The sequence below is a fragment of the Plectropomus leopardus genome, chromosome 8, assembly GCF_008729295.1.
Source record: "Plectropomus leopardus isolate mb chromosome 8, YSFRI_Pleo_2.0, whole genome shotgun sequence".
Lineage (NCBI taxonomy): Eukaryota > Metazoa > Chordata > Actinopteri > Perciformes > Serranidae > Plectropomus > Plectropomus leopardus.
This window is the reverse complement of record NC_056470.1, coordinates 9,381,460-9,398,459: the sequence shown is the minus strand read 5'-3', so window position 1 is coordinate 9,398,459 and position 17,000 is coordinate 9,381,460. Positions and strand designations below refer to the sequence as shown.

Genomic DNA, 17,000 nt, shown 5'->3' with positions numbered 1-17,000 from the left:
TTTATAAGGACCCAGAGGTGGAATGTTATTGACAGGCTGCATCGATCACCTGACCTCAGCCCAACAGAGCATGTGTTTTACTTGAAAAAGCTAAAAGAAAAGACAAAAAGCCCATTAAAAAAGAAAAAAATTTACAGGCCTGGCAGGGCATTACCAGGAAAGATATCAAGCCTTTACTCGCTTACATGAATTGTAGACTTGAAGCCGTTGTTGATTGCAGAGTTTTCGCAAATTGCAATCAATTAAAGAGCTCAATGGAGGATTTTTGTTTAGGCCAATGCAGAAGTTAGCATCGCTCTTGTTCCCTTTCAGAAAGCCTGTGGGTTTTTTCCATTGGATTTTGGATTACTGTTGAAAATAAAATCTGTGGTTAAAGAAAAACAACTATTTTATGATTCAAAAGCTTAAATACAATCACCATAATTAAAGAGCTAACGTTAGGCTATAAACAAACTACTAGCTTGACTGTAAAGCAGTGTTCAGCATGATGACGTTATGTCATCTAAACCAGCCAGTTGTTAGCAGCTGTCTTTTAAGATGCATAAAAGCTTAAACGTGCGCGAATGGGGTATTTACTAATGTACTTTATGTCATAAAACAAAATGCAAAAGTCTCTTAAGCACATGTTAACCACAGACTTTATTTTAGGCATCTAACCAAAAACCCATTAAATAAATCTATAGACTTAAAGATGACGTCACTGGGAGTGCTAAAATGCTAACCTATTTCCATGTTTTAGGACTCATTCCCAGAGCACTCTCTGACTGTAGTTAATTTGATATGTTATGCCAATGTACATTCTTTTATTGGTAAAGATTATTGTATATATCTGCTTTTGAGTAATGACCACCTGAACCAAACACCTGGTATATATTCTGACAAATTGGCCAGGATTGCCTGAACACATTATACAGTTATGTACTCTTCTGTATAGTCATTCAAAAGCCAAAACCAGAGCTTCTCTGCAGAGAGAATGGAAGCTGTTCACCTGTTGCAGCAGCCACACTGCTTGTGTGACCAGTGGGCAACATTTAGCACTGCAGACTCCACCCCCATAGTTCCTGGGCCATGGGAAAACTACCTCAGGAGCAAGTATGTTTATGGGAACTGTCGCGTTTGCATTGTTCCCCTGCAGAGATGCCCATGTCAGAAGGTGTTCTAAAACAAAAATTCACCAGCAATGTCTGAATTTTTAGTGCTATATCTGGCAAAAACCACTCACCACCAAAAAAAAAAATCAACATTGACTCAGACAAAGATACAAAAAATGGAATCGACCTTGTGAGATTGTAATACAAGTTTTTAGGGTCAAGATTATTTTAGCTGTTACGGTATGTAATAATTAGACGTGAAGGTAGAATTGTCAGCAGTACAAGTGCGGCCGTTGAGTTATTTATGCACTGCAGTGTATATGAATCACCCCAATCTAGACTTCATCAACCAGTGAAACATAACCTTGGTGTAATACACATTTTACAAATGTTTAGGTGTTATATTATGGTGTGTTTTCAGGCTCTAAAAGTTGTTGATCAACTGATGGCTTTTGTTGAAAAGGCCACTGCTAGGTTACATTACATTACCGAGAAGACAAGAATTAGCCCGTGATATTACCATGAGATGTTTTTATCACCAAGATTAGGGGTTAAGACGCCTTGCTTAGATGCAGACCCATTTAGCAGCACTGGCCAATCAGGTGACAGGTAGCTATTGAGAGGTGAAGCTCTTGAAGGATAAGGTGTTCATTCAGAAGGTCTCGACACTCCCCAGGACAAAGGACCTTTACTGAAACCCAGAGAAACAGGGAGGTAAGGTGTGCTTGTGACCTAAATGGTATTAAAATTGGCTTTTATTTGATGGGCAGTAATGTTACTTAGTCTTTCCTTGAAGGAAATTTAGTTTTATAAAATTGTGAGGGCAATTGATTGTTGAAATGATTAAGAAGTGAGAGCATCAAAGGAAGAAACTTCATTCACTTTACTGGATGCCGTCAGTGAAATTAGAAATCATCCTGGAGTTTCTGTGGACAGCTGTTTTGGAAACTTTTCCTGACAACTTATACAGATACTTAAAGTAGTCATGATTGCACCCATTACACTAAGTCTTCCATCAGTATCCAACGTGCCAAACGACTGTAAGCCAGAGTTCACAATTGTAGCAATAGTATTTTTCTTTTAAGTAGAATTGTCGTCTTTTTATGGAGTAGTGAAAGTGTCTGTGCTAAGAGCGTCAACCAGAGGATTGGGGTCAGCGGGATAGCCACTGCTTTTAGGATCATCAGCAGGTTTTGTCTTAACCGGATTTGGCTGGAGGAGCTGAATCAACTGTGTCCCAGGATTACAGGGATGACATTGGAGGAGAGTCCAGAGGCCAGAGCATTGACAGCGTCGTCAAACCTGTCCCATCATCTGAGCACCTTGGGGTTCCAGTAGTTCAACAAAACCCAAGCTGGTCTCTTGGTCTGCGTTGCGTCTCTGCTTCCTTCATTTCTGGACTCTTCATCCTTGTTTCTTTTGACAATCTGTACAGGGTATGTTGTCGCTCCAGTCTGGCCAAGTGGAATTTTTAAAAATTATTTTAATTATTTATTTTTGCTTGGCTGTTGAGGAATGGTTATCAGCTGCCCAGTGTGGCCAAATCTTTGCCCGAGGGTTTGCTATCGTTTGTTAGGGGGAGAGAGAACAAATTCAACATCATCCTCAAAATTGTTATCTTAAACCTAAAGTAGCTGCCGAGTGCTTGTTGCTAGGTAACAGTTTCAAGCTGGCAAGGACACGTCTTGAGCTGTCTAGAAAGTGTTGGGCTGTTGTGATTCCCTGCGACTCCGTCTGGGCCTTACAGATTGGATTTAAGAGACTGTGTCGTCTTCCGCTGCATTTTGTTTTAGTTATCATGTCCACAAATTCACCACAGAAGACAAAGCACATAATGTCTTTACATTTGGCAAAGGTCTAATATGTAATTTGGAGCACCAGTATTCAGATGAACAATGGCTATAAGTTACTTAAAAGTACATTTTATGTATTATTACCAACTTGAAATGAGCAGTGTGTGGTATGTATGTTGAGCCTCTCGCTTCTTGTCGCCTCCAGATCAGCAAGAGTCTAGGCGGCGGAGCGAAGCACACTATTAGCAGAGGAAAATGAGTGAACTGGATCAGCTACGCCAGGAGGCTGAGCAGCTCAAGAACCAGATCAGAGTAAGTCCTTCAAAGTCCTCCAGTCTGCCTGTTTGTTTTACATTGCTCTGTTAGTTTACATGTTCAGATTGACATCTTGTCAAGTATGTTTTGTGCTCTAGAGACTGATATTTCAAACCGGTGTTGATGAAAACAGATGTTTTTTTTTTCTTCAGAGAAGCCTCTTGCGTTGATGCTTCTCAATTAATTGACATTATAAAAATATGGCCATTTCAGCCATTCAGAGTGAGTCTGTTAAGGCCTTTGCACACAGAGTCCTTTTTTTCCCAGGTTCCTTTTTTCAAACATGTTACACACAGAAACCTTGCGAACTGAGTTCAGTATGTTTTATTGTTCAAATTGTTGCAAAAATTCGTGATATGACACAATTTTTTTTTTTTTAAATGCATTTGCTCCACTGCCTCTGTCTCCACTCTCCCCATACCTTGCATTAGGCACCATGGCTAGATGAAGGGACTGTGCTGTCCTCGTTCTCTGTCTCCACACTGTCTCTCTGTCAACAGTCCACATCCTTCGTATCATTGTCCTCTTCTTCATCAATGTCCACCTGAATTTTACTATCTGACCGGCTCAAAGTGAGCTTTCTGAGTAGAGAAATGATACTGTGCGACCAGTTCCTCTGTTTTGTTATGGATGTGTCCTGCTGCAGTGATTTTTTCTCTGATTCTTGGTCAAACAACTCTCTCTTGAGTCTTTTGATAGATGCGAAAAACAAAGAAAATAGAGCCTGTTTTAAATTAAATTTAAAATTTTAATGACGGCCAAAACTTTAAGTCAGTGTGCAGACATGATTGACACAACATGAGATTGTATTTATATATTTTTTTTTTACGATTTCAGGCAAAAAAAAAACAGAGTGTGCAAGGGCCTTAAGGTCTGCTTGATCAAGTATTTGGTGTTAAAAAAAAAAAAACTTTCACAGGTTTCATAGCCAGTGACAGTATATACAAACAGTAAGTTAATACATGTTGTCATTGGCTCAAGAGATCAGATTCTCTGAAATCATTGCCTAAAATTAGGGCTGGTTGATATTGACAAATGATAATATTACAATATTTTTTTCCCAAATACCTGAATATGAATTTGCAACAATATCGTAGAAACCTATTGGTGCTTTCAAAGAATATTTACACAATAATATTTTTGATAAATAATCATTAATGCAGTTATGATTATGCAGTGGGTAAAGGCAAATATTACAAAAGCTAGAACAGTTTGTTAAATTCAGAAAATGACATCACTTTATTGTAATGCAGCCTTTCAAACCCGGAAAAGACAACACATTCAAAATTGAAGACGATACTTAGCGTCATATCCCGATATCAATAAAATATCTACAAATTTCCCAGCTGTGCCACAGTTTTGTAAATCATCTACCGTAAAGTAAGATGACAGTATTCCATTATGAGCCAGTGTACATTCACAGTTGATTACTGCGTCATTAAGCTGTCTGCAAGCCACTGGTTCTCATTAATATCATTGTAGTGACCATCTAATAATAATCCATCTTATATGTTAGAGTTAAAATGCTGTTATTCTCCTCACCTGTGTTGCTCCACATTTGCTCAATGACATTGATTTTAGTTTTGAAATGGTCACTGTCACTGCCACAACACAGATATGCTGAGATCAGACATCTTTGTTTACTTATTTTGACATAGCACATTGATTTAGTAGAGTTTACTGGCTTTTAACCCATGTTATAGTACCAGTTTGTGACATAGACAAGTTATTCTTGTGGCGAATTTTATTACAAGTGCCAAAACGATACTTTTTCATTACATAACGCTATATAAACACAATATGGTTTTTTTTTTGGTTGGTCAGGTTTACGAGACAGAACCAATCGATTCACTGATATAGAACTAATTGTAAAGAGTTTGTGGGCTAAAACAGATGTGACTGCTTTGTTTCAGGATGCCAGGAAAGCGTGTGCGGATGCTACCCTGTCTCAGGTAAGAAAACTCACCATTATTCATTACTTAACTATTATTAAATCTATTATATAATATACTAAAATTGACTTTGATGTTTGGCTGTGGGTGGTATTTATACTGAGTTGCATTCTCTTTAATGTGCCTTTAAATTATCAATAAATAGAAATGCCGCCTCACTGTACCAACTTGAAGTTTGAGTGCAGTTTGCAGAAAGTTTATAGAGCAGTCTGAAAGTGACTTTTCCGCTCATCTTAATCTCGTTTAGATCACAGCTAACATCGACCCTGTTGGCCGAATTCAGATGCGCACTAGACGGACACTGAGGGGGCATCTGGCTAAAATCTATGCCATGCACTGGGGCACTGACTCAAGGTAATGACATTTAACTTCATTCTGTCCATTAACGAAATATTTCATCCCAACAGCCCCACCCCCCTCACTTAGATGCAGGAAATGGATATAAAAGCAAGCTTGACTGTCTTTGTGCTGGTAACTTCTCCCGAGGGTCCTCTTCAAACCATGACACTCCACATTAGCGCAGTCCATCATCCAAAGACAGGTCTTTTTCTGTACTTGTGCCCAAAACAAACTGATTAACATATACTCAGTGCTCTAACAATTCAACACATATTTGTGAACATGCACAATAGGTAATGCATTTGTTGTTGAATGCACATTGGGTATGCATCAGTCACCCTGTCTTTGAGTATGTCCACTGTGCTGTGACTCTGTGCTGTGTTTGTGTGTATTGGGTGTGGGGTATGTGGGTAGGGAAAATACTCAAAATGGAGTCAGCCTTTGTTAGAGCCGTGTTGAGGCTAGATAGCCAAAGCAGATGAAGCAACACTCCTTTCTTCACATAGAAAGCCTTTTCCCCAGAGCTGTACACTCCTCTCACCTCGGCAACCAACAAGTTAATCACTGTGGTGCTGCTGTGCATCAGTCCACAGAGAGTCCATTGCAAACTGCTATGTCACCTCGATGTCCTTTTAGTCGTACAACTAAAGAAAGTCTACCACTGTGTTTACCCACCATCAGCTCTTCCTGTTTGTTTGTTTCATCTGTTAATGTTTTACCTCCCAGAGGAGTTGGGGTATTTATTAGACTACCTGCTGCGATTCAGCCACCCAGAAAGAAGGTCACATGAAGATGTTTCAACCCATAGTCTAGGCTAAGTCAGCTATTTTTAGCCCTACGAAGACACTACTTGTATTCAGTCTGTGGTGGGTCGCCAGCAGTTTGAGAAAGAAAAACCATCACTTGGTTCCACTTTCCCTCACTAGTTTGATAATATATTGAGTTAAATAATCGGGGGTAAAATTCTGATGATCCAAAATCAACACAAATCTGAGTTTCATAAACAAAATGTAAAATTCCTGTAAGAGGTGTAGCATTGTAGTTTGTTACTGCTGGTAACCTTTTGGAACAAACAACCATTATGTCAGCTTTTGCTATTATGACGTGAGACAGGTTTGCATTCTGTGATTCAGCAACTGACTTAAACTGCAGCCAGATCACTTCCCTGCCTGATACCTTTCTAGTTTTATTCAAATGCATGTGAGAAATGTGACATCATAGTCCACAAAACATTGTTATCTGGTGGAAAAGAAGTGATCTTTGTTTTACTCAAATTTAGTACTTGGTATGGGGTTGAAGAGGGAGTTGAGTGATAAAAATGAACTAGATAACCCCTGTCCTCATGGAATCAGTGAGTCATACTCCTGTCCCACATGAAAAGATTTCTTCATAAGCACAGTTGACCCAAAAGTTTTTTTTGGTGTTGTTGCTTTTACAGCTTTGCTGATATAATACTGCTCTTGTTACAGTTGCCTTGTTTCTCAAGAGTGTAGGATTTTATAATCAATCCTGATTTCTTTATTATGTTATCATTTGATTTTTTTTCTTATAATCTGGATCTGCAAAATAGAAGGAAATTATGTGATAATGATTAATATCGCGATTATAGAATTACTAGTGATAAAGAAAAAGGAAACAGAAGTGTACTCAGTTCTTAAGTCAGACTTGCATAGTACCTGAGCTTGTCCTCTGCCAGACTCACGTTGTCACACTCTCCTCCTTCAGCCATGCAGAGTAGTACGACAGCACTCGTCACATCGACAGACTCTGAACAGCGAGGGATCTGTCTGATTGGCCAGAGTGTTCACAGCATGGTGCATATTAGACAAAATATGGCCTACAGACAGAATTTCATTTCATATGTCGTTACTATATTTAGAGTGCAGTATCGCTGTGTGTTTATCACCCAAGTTGACATTGTGATGACATTAAAAAAAAATATATATATATATGTATACACATATTGTGCAGCTGTAGTATGATCATTACAGCACACATGCAATACTGCGTCTATAATGAAGTTAATAGACAAAAATTTTGAAGGTGATATCATTGAGGCACCAACAAATTGTTCTGAACTATTGATATTAGCCTATTCATTATTGTTTCTCACATAAACCTTGACTCATCAGGAACTCCAGCCTCCAAAGTCGTACTCTTTTAAACCTTTAATATGTTTTAGCAATTTACATCAGCTGAAGTTCAGAACAAGACTGGAAAACGTCAGAATAAATTCTACATCTCATCATCTTTTTTTATGCTTGTCACTTCAGCTTAACACACTACAGCCAAACACACACTCCTCTGCTTGTATTTGTATGTCTCTCCACAGCATCACAGTTACTCAAACAGACCTGTCGAGTGATGAGCAACACACACTGATTGTGAATTCAAAATCAGGCCTGTTTAAACATTGGGTGTGTGTTGTCAGAGCTCTGTTTTCACTAGAAAGTGAGCACATCGACACATTGCATCATCGTCTCCCAGCTGACAAACACACCCCCAAGCATGCACACACACGCACACACACACACTCACTGGCTTTGCACCGGAACTCAATTTGGGTCTTACCTGAAGTTAGTACACTTTCCTGCCTCTGACATCATCTGTGATTATTTGTGCTTAATGTTTTTTTTCTTTTTTAAGCCGGAATTTTACACCTCATTTTCTTTTAGACTAAAATTCCCAGGACTGACCATTCTGCACCTGGCTTATTATCTGTAGGAGCATGCACGTATGAGCACGTTCCCGCCAGCCTGGTAGTTAAGATTTGCATAGTCCCAGCAGGCCTTGGTGTGCTCACTCCTTTTCCTGTTTCTGTGTGTATTGGGACTGTCACTGTGGTTACTCTTGTTGGATTCACCCAGATAGCAGAGCACAGCCACAGAGGTACCTGAGAGCTATCTCTAGAATGCAAAACAGGGTTTGTAACAATTCCTATTGGAATAACTGTGCTTATTGCGCAGACTCTGCAGGTTGTGTTTTTGAGGTGCATAAAATATTGAAAGTGAACAGATGTACTTAAAAGCACTTAATGTAAGAATTATACATAAATGAATAAATGAAATCAATCCAGGTATTTTTCTTTACTGTTGTAGCTTTTTCAGTTGTTTTTTTTTTTTTTTTAGACTGTCAAATGCAATTACATGAAAAGCTGCCTATCCAAAGTGGGCAGTGGACTGGTGATTTTGAATTGTTACGGAGTTTGAGCTATCTCATGTTTCTTTTCATCAGGCTTTTGGTCAGCGCCTCCCAGGACGGCAAACTCATTATTTGGGACAGCTACACCACAAACAAGGTACTGAAACTTGTTCAGCCTTCATCATTGTGTATTTAAGTATGTACATTTTCAGTGCATGCAGTTTGGAAAAGCATTCCAGGCATTTAATCTTAAAATCATTCAGGAGATGGGTGTCAAATAAAAAGAGAAATTGTAATAAACTGGAGATGAAGACTTTATTGATATCAGAATACAGGGTCGAGGTACCGTAAACATGTAAAAAAAATGTGTATGGTTGACTATCATGAGAAATTAAAATGGTTTGTTTCCTGATCACCAAAGCTTAAGTCACCAATATTCATTACTGCTCTGGCAGCTAATTTCATTTAGATTGACAAAGTGCTGAGTTCATTATAAAATAATTCACGAGTGTTCGAGGGTGCCAAGTAATGCTATTTATAGCAGGTATTGTGCCCTTGAAAGGTTAAGTTAATATTGCGGACAGACTTTGTCACATGCCCTCCCCTCTTTCTCCCATCTGTCACTGCATACTATCTAATATTAAATCTTCCTCCTCTCTTCCAGGTCCATGCCATCCCATTGCGCTCCTCCTGGGTGATGACGTGCGCCTATGCCCCTTCTGGGAACTACGTCGCCTGTGGAGGCCTGGACAACATCTGCTCCATCTACAACCTGAAGACTCGTGAGGGAAATGTGCGTGTCAGCCGTGAGCTGGCCGGACACACAGGTAGGCTGGCCGTATCTATTAGTATGAATCCATCAATCCCAGATTTTCTTGAAGGTCAGATTCATATGACAATAGATCATGATCATACTGTTACTTACCCTTTCTACACAGAGATCCCACGATAGGGACACAACAAAGACTCTTTCTTACACCGGATTTGCTTTTTTATACAGAATCAATCGACGTAAGCGTAATGTCGCCCCAGTGTTTGATTTTTAGATAGCATGCAGGTGTTCCAAAAGCAAAACAGGCATGACAGGCGTGGTGTTTAACACAAGAGCATTGGCCTCTTGTCTGACATGTAAAATGTGACGAACAGCGCTTTTTAAACAACAGGCAAAACATGTTAACAATCACCTACCGTACCTGTTATATGACGACTGATCTGATCCTTGGAGGGTAAGGAGCTCCCAAACCTCATTGTCTCCCAAATATGCAAACATTTTCAGTTTGCTCCTCTTTGAGTTTGCCGCTAACAGCAACCAGCTCCTTCTTCAATCTCCTGCTGGTGGGTTGTATACGTAACACAGTGTTCAGTGTTTCCCCCATAATTTGTCTGGAGTTGGAAGAGATTCTGTGGGCAATGGGACAATAAAAGTTGTCTTTGAACCTTCAAGAACACAACATTTTCAGTAGCATCCAGTTGTCCCTGCAGATATGTACTAATTATACTATGCTTAGCACTAACACTACATAGATGAATTATTGGATTTTAATTGAGAAATGTAAAATCTACTCTAAGATCTGAACACATTAGCTCGCCCAAGTGCCAGTGAGTCGTAACTGGAAAATGTTCCATCAGTAGATTACACACGGCAGGGTCATGTTCACCCAGGCAGTATGCACCGCTTTCTACAGAAGGACAAGAGAGGGACAAAATATCATGTCGGAGCACTCAGCTATCGCATTGTTAAAAAAATTTGCTTGACTTAAGTTTCAATTGTCTCTTCCTTTGTGTTTACAAGAGATTACACCCAATACCCCAAACCATTTTGTTATTGTTTAATATTAATACTGTTTTTCTTTTCTGTCGACCTCATGCACTGTTGTAAGCCTAATTATTTTCATATCTGAGAGATACCAGTCACATGTTGTGTCTCTCCATAAAAACAGGAGCTGGTCGAGCCATATCCCAGCTCAAACTAATGAAAGTGTTGAGCTCTTAGGCAAGGAGCATTCATCTGATCAGTGTCACATGATGCAGGAAGTGTGTCAGCATTTTAGTTCTAGTTCCCTTGCTATAGGGAGGGGTATGTACACTCTACCAGCTCGTAAAGGATGAATTATGGAAGCAAGTTATGAACCAGGAGATACCCTACAGCTTTTTTTGTTTTTGTTTTTTTTTTTTGTTTCTCGTAGTGAATTAGTCAATTCATCTCCCCTACACCAAGTGCACACAGCATTCTCTGAGGGTGTGATGATATTTTGGATTGAAATTTCTTCCTCTCTGCAGACAGTGAGGAAATGAAGCCTTTACTTCTTAATACTAAATAAAGGACAGTCCATCAGGAATGAGCTATTCAATCAGTGTGTTTGATTTTCGTCAGGTTACCTGTCCTGCTGTCGCTTCCTGGATGACAACCAGATTGTCACCAGCTCTGGAGACACCACCTGGTGAGTTCTGATACTGCACCCAAGACAAGACCCACACAAACTACCACCTCAAAAAATCAACATAAAGTTAACTTAATACCTGTCTAACAAAATGCAGTCAGGTATCGAGGTTTCTTTAACTTATGGTACATTATAGCCATATCAGTCACAAAGATTTACACTAAAATTCTCAATTAGCACTGACGTAAAACGTAAAAACCAAGTGAAGCCCCAAGTGCTGGATCTACAGGGGCTACTCAGACAGCTACCAGCATCAAGTCCTGGGTCAATCAGTTCTCTTCTTGAATGACACTTCTTCACAATTTTCAAATTGCTGTTGGTGTTTTTTCATTTATTGCAGCTGTAATTTGACAATGTTTTTTCTGCTTACTTGCAGTGCTCTGTGGGACATTGAGACTGGTCAGCAGACAACTACATTTGCCGGTCACACCGGTGATGTCATGAGTCTCTCTCTGGCGCCCGACACCAGGCTGTTTGTGTCTGGAGCCTGCGATGCCTCGGCCAAGCTCTGGGACATCAGAGAAGGAATGTGCCGACAGACCTTCACTGGCCACGAGTCGGACATCAATGCTATCTGCGTAAGTTCACACACGTTTTTACATGCTACATACAAAATATATCAGGGTTTTGTGTCTCAAGCCATTCAAGGCATGTACAAGTCCATTTTGTCAAAGCAAATCTTCCTTGAGAGTATTTTCGGGTTAGTTCATAATTTTTAAATTGCGTATCAAGATGCCGATTATTCTGCATCTTGATATGCTATTCTGTGGATGCTGGCCCTTACAGTGACACTGCATTTGACTGTTCGCCTTTCAAAGTTGTGTCAGTGGTGTCATTTGAATGGAAGTGGTAGAACTTCCTGCTGCAAAATGTATGTGTCAAAAAGAGACGCAGAACGTTTTTAGTTTTTAGTTAGTTAGTTAGTTAGTTCGTTTTTCTGCACAAGTAATCAATTTGCTCTGCTATGTCAGAGATGACTGAATGGTTTGATTTGGTGTCACATATTTATGCTTTTTAGGGACCAACAGCATAGGAAAAGGTGTGGCAAGTTAACGTTAGACAACCTCAGGAAAATAAAAAAAACTACACACAATATCTAAACTACAGTGACACTCAGAAAGCCCAGACCTCTACCGAGGCCAAATGCCCCAACTCGCATCGTTAGCAAAAGTGAAAAATAATTTGTTTATCCTCCCCAGGATTCAGATCTGCGCCAAAATTAAATGGATTTTTTTAATGGATTTTCCTAAACCCTTCGACCAACTTTTGTGGAGATTGAGTCAGTAGTTCTTCCGTAATCCCGCTGACAAAGAAATGCAAAATCTCCTTGGAGGAAGCAGTAAAGGCATTTTAATAGTTGGAAAGAATGCACAAAAGTAAAAACACTTAAAAATCTCTTTGACCTTTTGTTGCAGTTCTTCCCCAATGGCAACGCATTTGCCACGGGTTCAGACGACGCCACTTGCCGGCTGTTTGACCTGCGTGCTGACCAGGAGCTGATGGTTTACTCACATGACAACATCATCTGCGGTATCACCTCTGTGGCATTCTCCAAGAGTGGCCGTCTACTGCTGGCTGGCTACGACGATTTCAACTGCAATGTTTGGGACACTTTGAAGGCCGATCGTGCAGGTAAGCCACTATACAGGGCGAAAGAGCAGAGCTAGTTGAATATCTTGTGCTGGTGTTCTTCTGCCAAAACCGAAACATACCAAAATCATATCTGACAGACACTGGACACAATACATGTTTTTGGTGAGTTAACAGCTCCTCAGGCAAAAGGGCAGACAGTGGAGGAAGCCAGAAGTGAAGAATGTGGAGGACAATCTGCAGCTCTCTTTGAGCTCTCCTTGTTTTCACCTCTGCACACCTGAACAGCTGTTTCAGAAGTGGCTGTCAGGTGGTTTTGGAAATTTAGACATATTGGGTAAATACCAACAACAGTACACCACCAACCTGAAGTGCAGGTGCAGTAGAAAATCACTAACTGAAGGAGAAGTACCTGAAACATGTTTAGGGAAAGTGTGTATACCTGAACATAAAGTAGTGGTGTTTATCGTAGACTAATTGTTTTGACCTTCACAGAGTGATAGCTGTAAGATCATCCGGGTGTGGGTCTTTGCTCTGCTGGGTGAGGCAGGTTTACAGTGAACAAACATAACATACTAACCATGGAGCTTTCATGAGTCCCATCAGAGTGCCTCCTCAGTAATATGGGTATATTAATACATCAACTTGGACAAATTCTCGTCAGGTAAGGGAACCTCAGTCACATCGGAGGTGGACGACATGACTGGCCAATACCTAACTTCTGAGAATTGTCCAATTGATCCATAAGAGAGATTATTGATCCAGTGCAAGAGTTACAAGACTCCAAGAGGCATTTATCACAGGTTGATTTAAGATGTGTTGTTTAGCTGAAAATGAATTTATTGTGCGCTTTCTAACTATAAATTGTAAAAGGTGTTAGTATATTCCAATATACAAATCTGCTGTTATGCTGTGCTTTCCCAAGACTTTTTAATAATATGACTATAGATCAGTGATCAAGCCCGCCAAAGCCTCCCATCCAGCCAGAAGAATATTAATGAAATAAGAAGTTAGGAAGTTAAAAAAATATCTTATGGTATCATCTACACAGGGATGGATGGGGACACACTCATAGCTCTCTTTTAACATGTTGTTCCATTTATGTTTTAATTAGTAAAATAATTGTACTATTAAACAATAATTTATTAAAAGTTGAACAATTACAGGTTAATATGGTTTAAATCATTTTTTTTTAAAAATATCTGTTAAAGGTTGCCGCCCACAGTGCCTACTTAGAAAGATTTTGGCCTTTGGACAAATGTAATTGATGACCCCTGGTATAGTTTTTTGATTTTATATGTCTTTATCCTGAAGGTTGAACAGCTGGTTAGTCAATTCTTATGTCAGAAACTACATCATGAAAGCAACAGAACATTTCCAAACATAGTTATAAAAAAAAAAAAAAACTGAATATCTGTCAGGAAAGGCATTGAAGACACTGAATACTGCGAGCCACCAAGAGGTCTGTGGCCACCCTGAGGGAGCTGCAGGGCTGCAGGGCTGCAGGGCTACGATGGGAGACATTGTCACACATCAACTCTTTCCTGCCTGCTGCTTCACAAGTTGCAGCTTGATGATCCCTGAAAAAACTCACATGACATCTGGATTAGTGATTGCCAGAGGGCAAGTCTGGAATACAGGGAAAAAGCAGAAGAAAAATTAGTGATGATCTTACCAAAGCTTTGGCCATCACATTGACTGCTGTATTTGGCGCAAGTCAAACATCACGTCAGTAAAAACACATAAAACCTGCCATGCTTGTGAATGTAGCTCCCCATCAAACCTGACTGAAATGAAGCAGTTTTGCAAAGAAGAATCAGGCTTTAGATTGCGTGTTAATTTGATGAAGACCTATCCAGGTACAGTACAGCTGCCACAGGTTTCCTTGCTTTATAATTACATCAGCAGTCCAAATACATTTAGGGTGATTTGTAGAGGTTTGTTTTCATTCTGAACCTCTTATAGGCACTTGTCATGCTTTTTCTAATTTAACTTGTATTATGAAAAAATATTGCTCTCCCATTTGCTTTCTTCATTTTACTTTTTTTAAAATCCCCTTTGCTACCGAAAAAACAACAGCAAACAGTTGGAACACCCAGCACTGAGCTGTAAAAAGTCTCAACAAATTCACACTGATGCCGAATGGCTGGTTAAACCTATTAATAACGGTTAGGTCGGGTTATGTGATGCTAACAGTCACTTTGTATGTACCCTCCAACACTATTTTGTAAGGGCACCGTTGCTGCATCCTGGTCTTAGCGCTACCCAGGACAATTGTGATTGCTTAAGAGAAATCAAAACAAGCCAGAGTGTTTTTCACCCCATAGCAGAGTGATTAAATGATGCTTCCAGATCTTTCTCAAGCACAGACACAGTGCTGTCGAGGTCAGGGTATGCAAGACTACAAAACAGCAACTTCTTATTGCAAAATTCTTTTGAGCATTATTTTCTTCTAACACCACTGCTTGAAATGTGACATTACAGCAGACAGGTACGTGCCACAATGTTAAACTCAAACACTGCTTGCATTGCCCTTTACCAAAGAGCAGCAGGTCAGATACTGCTGCTGCACCAGATAACGTAACAATAGACTGGATTATGCCATCGTGTAGAAGTGACACATCCTTATTCTTTTAAAACACTATTGAGCTGGGAGCACCTTCCTTAGAGACAGTTTTTGCGCCAGTGGATTGGCATCGATAATGAGCCTGTATGAGGCAAAACAGAAGAAGATCCATGGTTTTGTTATTTCACTGTATAGAAGGTATTCATATACATCAGGGAGTGCGGCGAGCATCACCTGCTCCAGCAGCGAAGAGCCCCAGTGGAGGCATGAATACTTTACAGCTATTGACTGCATAGTGGGTTAGGGATCAGGGATCACCACATCTTAGCAAGCTATTCCAAATACACACACACACACTTATTTGATCCATTGTTAGGTGGAATATTGATTATCAGCATATTTGGTCAATATAAACCTGCAATAAGTCTAAAAGCTCAGAAAGAGGCATCTGGAATATAGACTGCTCTTTGTGGTTTGAACCAACATATCAGGCAGGCAGGCATCAGAACTAGTCTGCTCTCCCCCATGTTTTAGCCTTAAGGAATCTCCACAGACATGTCACTAATGTAGAAATTACAAACATATTGTTTTGTCACTTACACCTCTTGCTGATATCCAGTAATTCCATTTTCCAAGGCTCAGCTATCATCAGACAGCAGGTGTTGTTGTTGTTGTTTTTGCTGTGTCTCAGCCTCTGCTGTCTCTGCAGGTGTCCTGGCTGGTCACGATAACCGGGTGAGCTGCTTGGGTGTGACCGACGATGGTATGGCAGTGGCAACAGGGTCCTGGGACAGCTTCCTCAAGATCTGGAACTAGAGTCTGAAGGTAAGTGATGAACTGGGAGGAACAGTTTTTGCTGAATGGTTCAGAAACAGCATCAGCTAAATGGAGCCTCCTATAGAGTTTGTATTTACTGCCATCTGGGGGTTTGGAATTAAGGTGCATATATGACACAGGCACCAAATTTAGAGGCATAGGATTTTAAATTAAAAAAAGAGAAATCATAGGAATGTCTTTTGATATAAATAAGTCTTAAAAAGTGATTTAAAAGAAGACAGTGATGTAGCAAGCCCTTCCCACGGTCCTGAAATTCATAAAAAAGTTTTGAAAAAGACATGAAAGTTTGTTGTGTGTTATAAAACTGCTACAGTAATCTTCCGGGGTGAATCTACACGAGGTAACATAACAGTGAATTTATTTTCCGTAGATATAACATAGCTCTGTTTTGCTTAAGCCTAATCAACATTCAGAGTAAAGTGTACTATACAGTTCTTTTGGGGTTAAATGTCATGAATGTTTGTGGGAATTTTTTATGGGTCCTTGAAACGTCATGGAAAAGTTTGAAAATTTTGTCCATGAAAATGTGTGGGAACCCTGGAGGTCAGCAGCAGGATTCCAAAATACAGCAAACAAAAACACACAAATACAGCAGGTTAAACACAGAGAATGAATCTGGGGTTGGCTTTTACTGTCATTGGCGAGTGTTTACCAACAGTAAACGACAGTCCCACATATTATACCTTTAAAATCACGTCAGCCTCACACAAATAAATGATCTTACGTGAGAGCTTCTGTGTTTCATCTCTTTTTTCATCCAGTTAGATGTTTTCTTTTTGTTTTTACCATGCAGTGACTGTTTTCTGTCAGATCTGCCTTATTTATTTTCATAGCTTCTCAAATGTCAAATCTCAAAGTGATGTAGTTCGAGACTTTAGATGTTAAACACAAGAAAATAAACATGTGAGCCGTTTCTGTCTGCGGTTTGTGAATGT

The 17,000-nt window shown here is 39.8% G+C and overlaps 1 protein-coding gene across 1 annotated transcript in view; it reads left to right on the top strand.

Annotated features, from left to right (window-relative positions):
• LOC121946532 (guanine nucleotide-binding protein G(I)/G(S)/G(T) subunit beta-1) overlaps positions 1–17,000 on the top strand; it is a 41,493-nt gene that overhangs the window by 22,229 nt on the left and 2,264 nt on the right. Inside the window, exons 2-10 of the mRNA XM_042491135.1 lie at positions 3,090–3,196; positions 5,113–5,151; positions 5,399–5,505; positions 8,725–8,788; positions 9,296–9,458; positions 11,006–11,072; positions 11,449–11,650; positions 12,488–12,704; positions 15,938–16,053. Of these exons, the coding sequence (XP_042347069.1) occupies positions 3,140–3,196; positions 5,113–5,151; positions 5,399–5,505; positions 8,725–8,788; positions 9,296–9,458; positions 11,006–11,072; positions 11,449–11,650; positions 12,488–12,704; positions 15,938–16,044 (1,023 nt within the window). The 5' untranslated portion in view covers positions 3,090–3,139 and the 3' untranslated portion in view covers positions 16,045–16,053. The remainder of the gene's footprint in view (positions 1–3,089; positions 3,197–5,112; positions 5,152–5,398; positions 5,506–8,724; positions 8,789–9,295; positions 9,459–11,005; positions 11,073–11,448; positions 11,651–12,487; positions 12,705–15,937; positions 16,054–17,000) is intronic.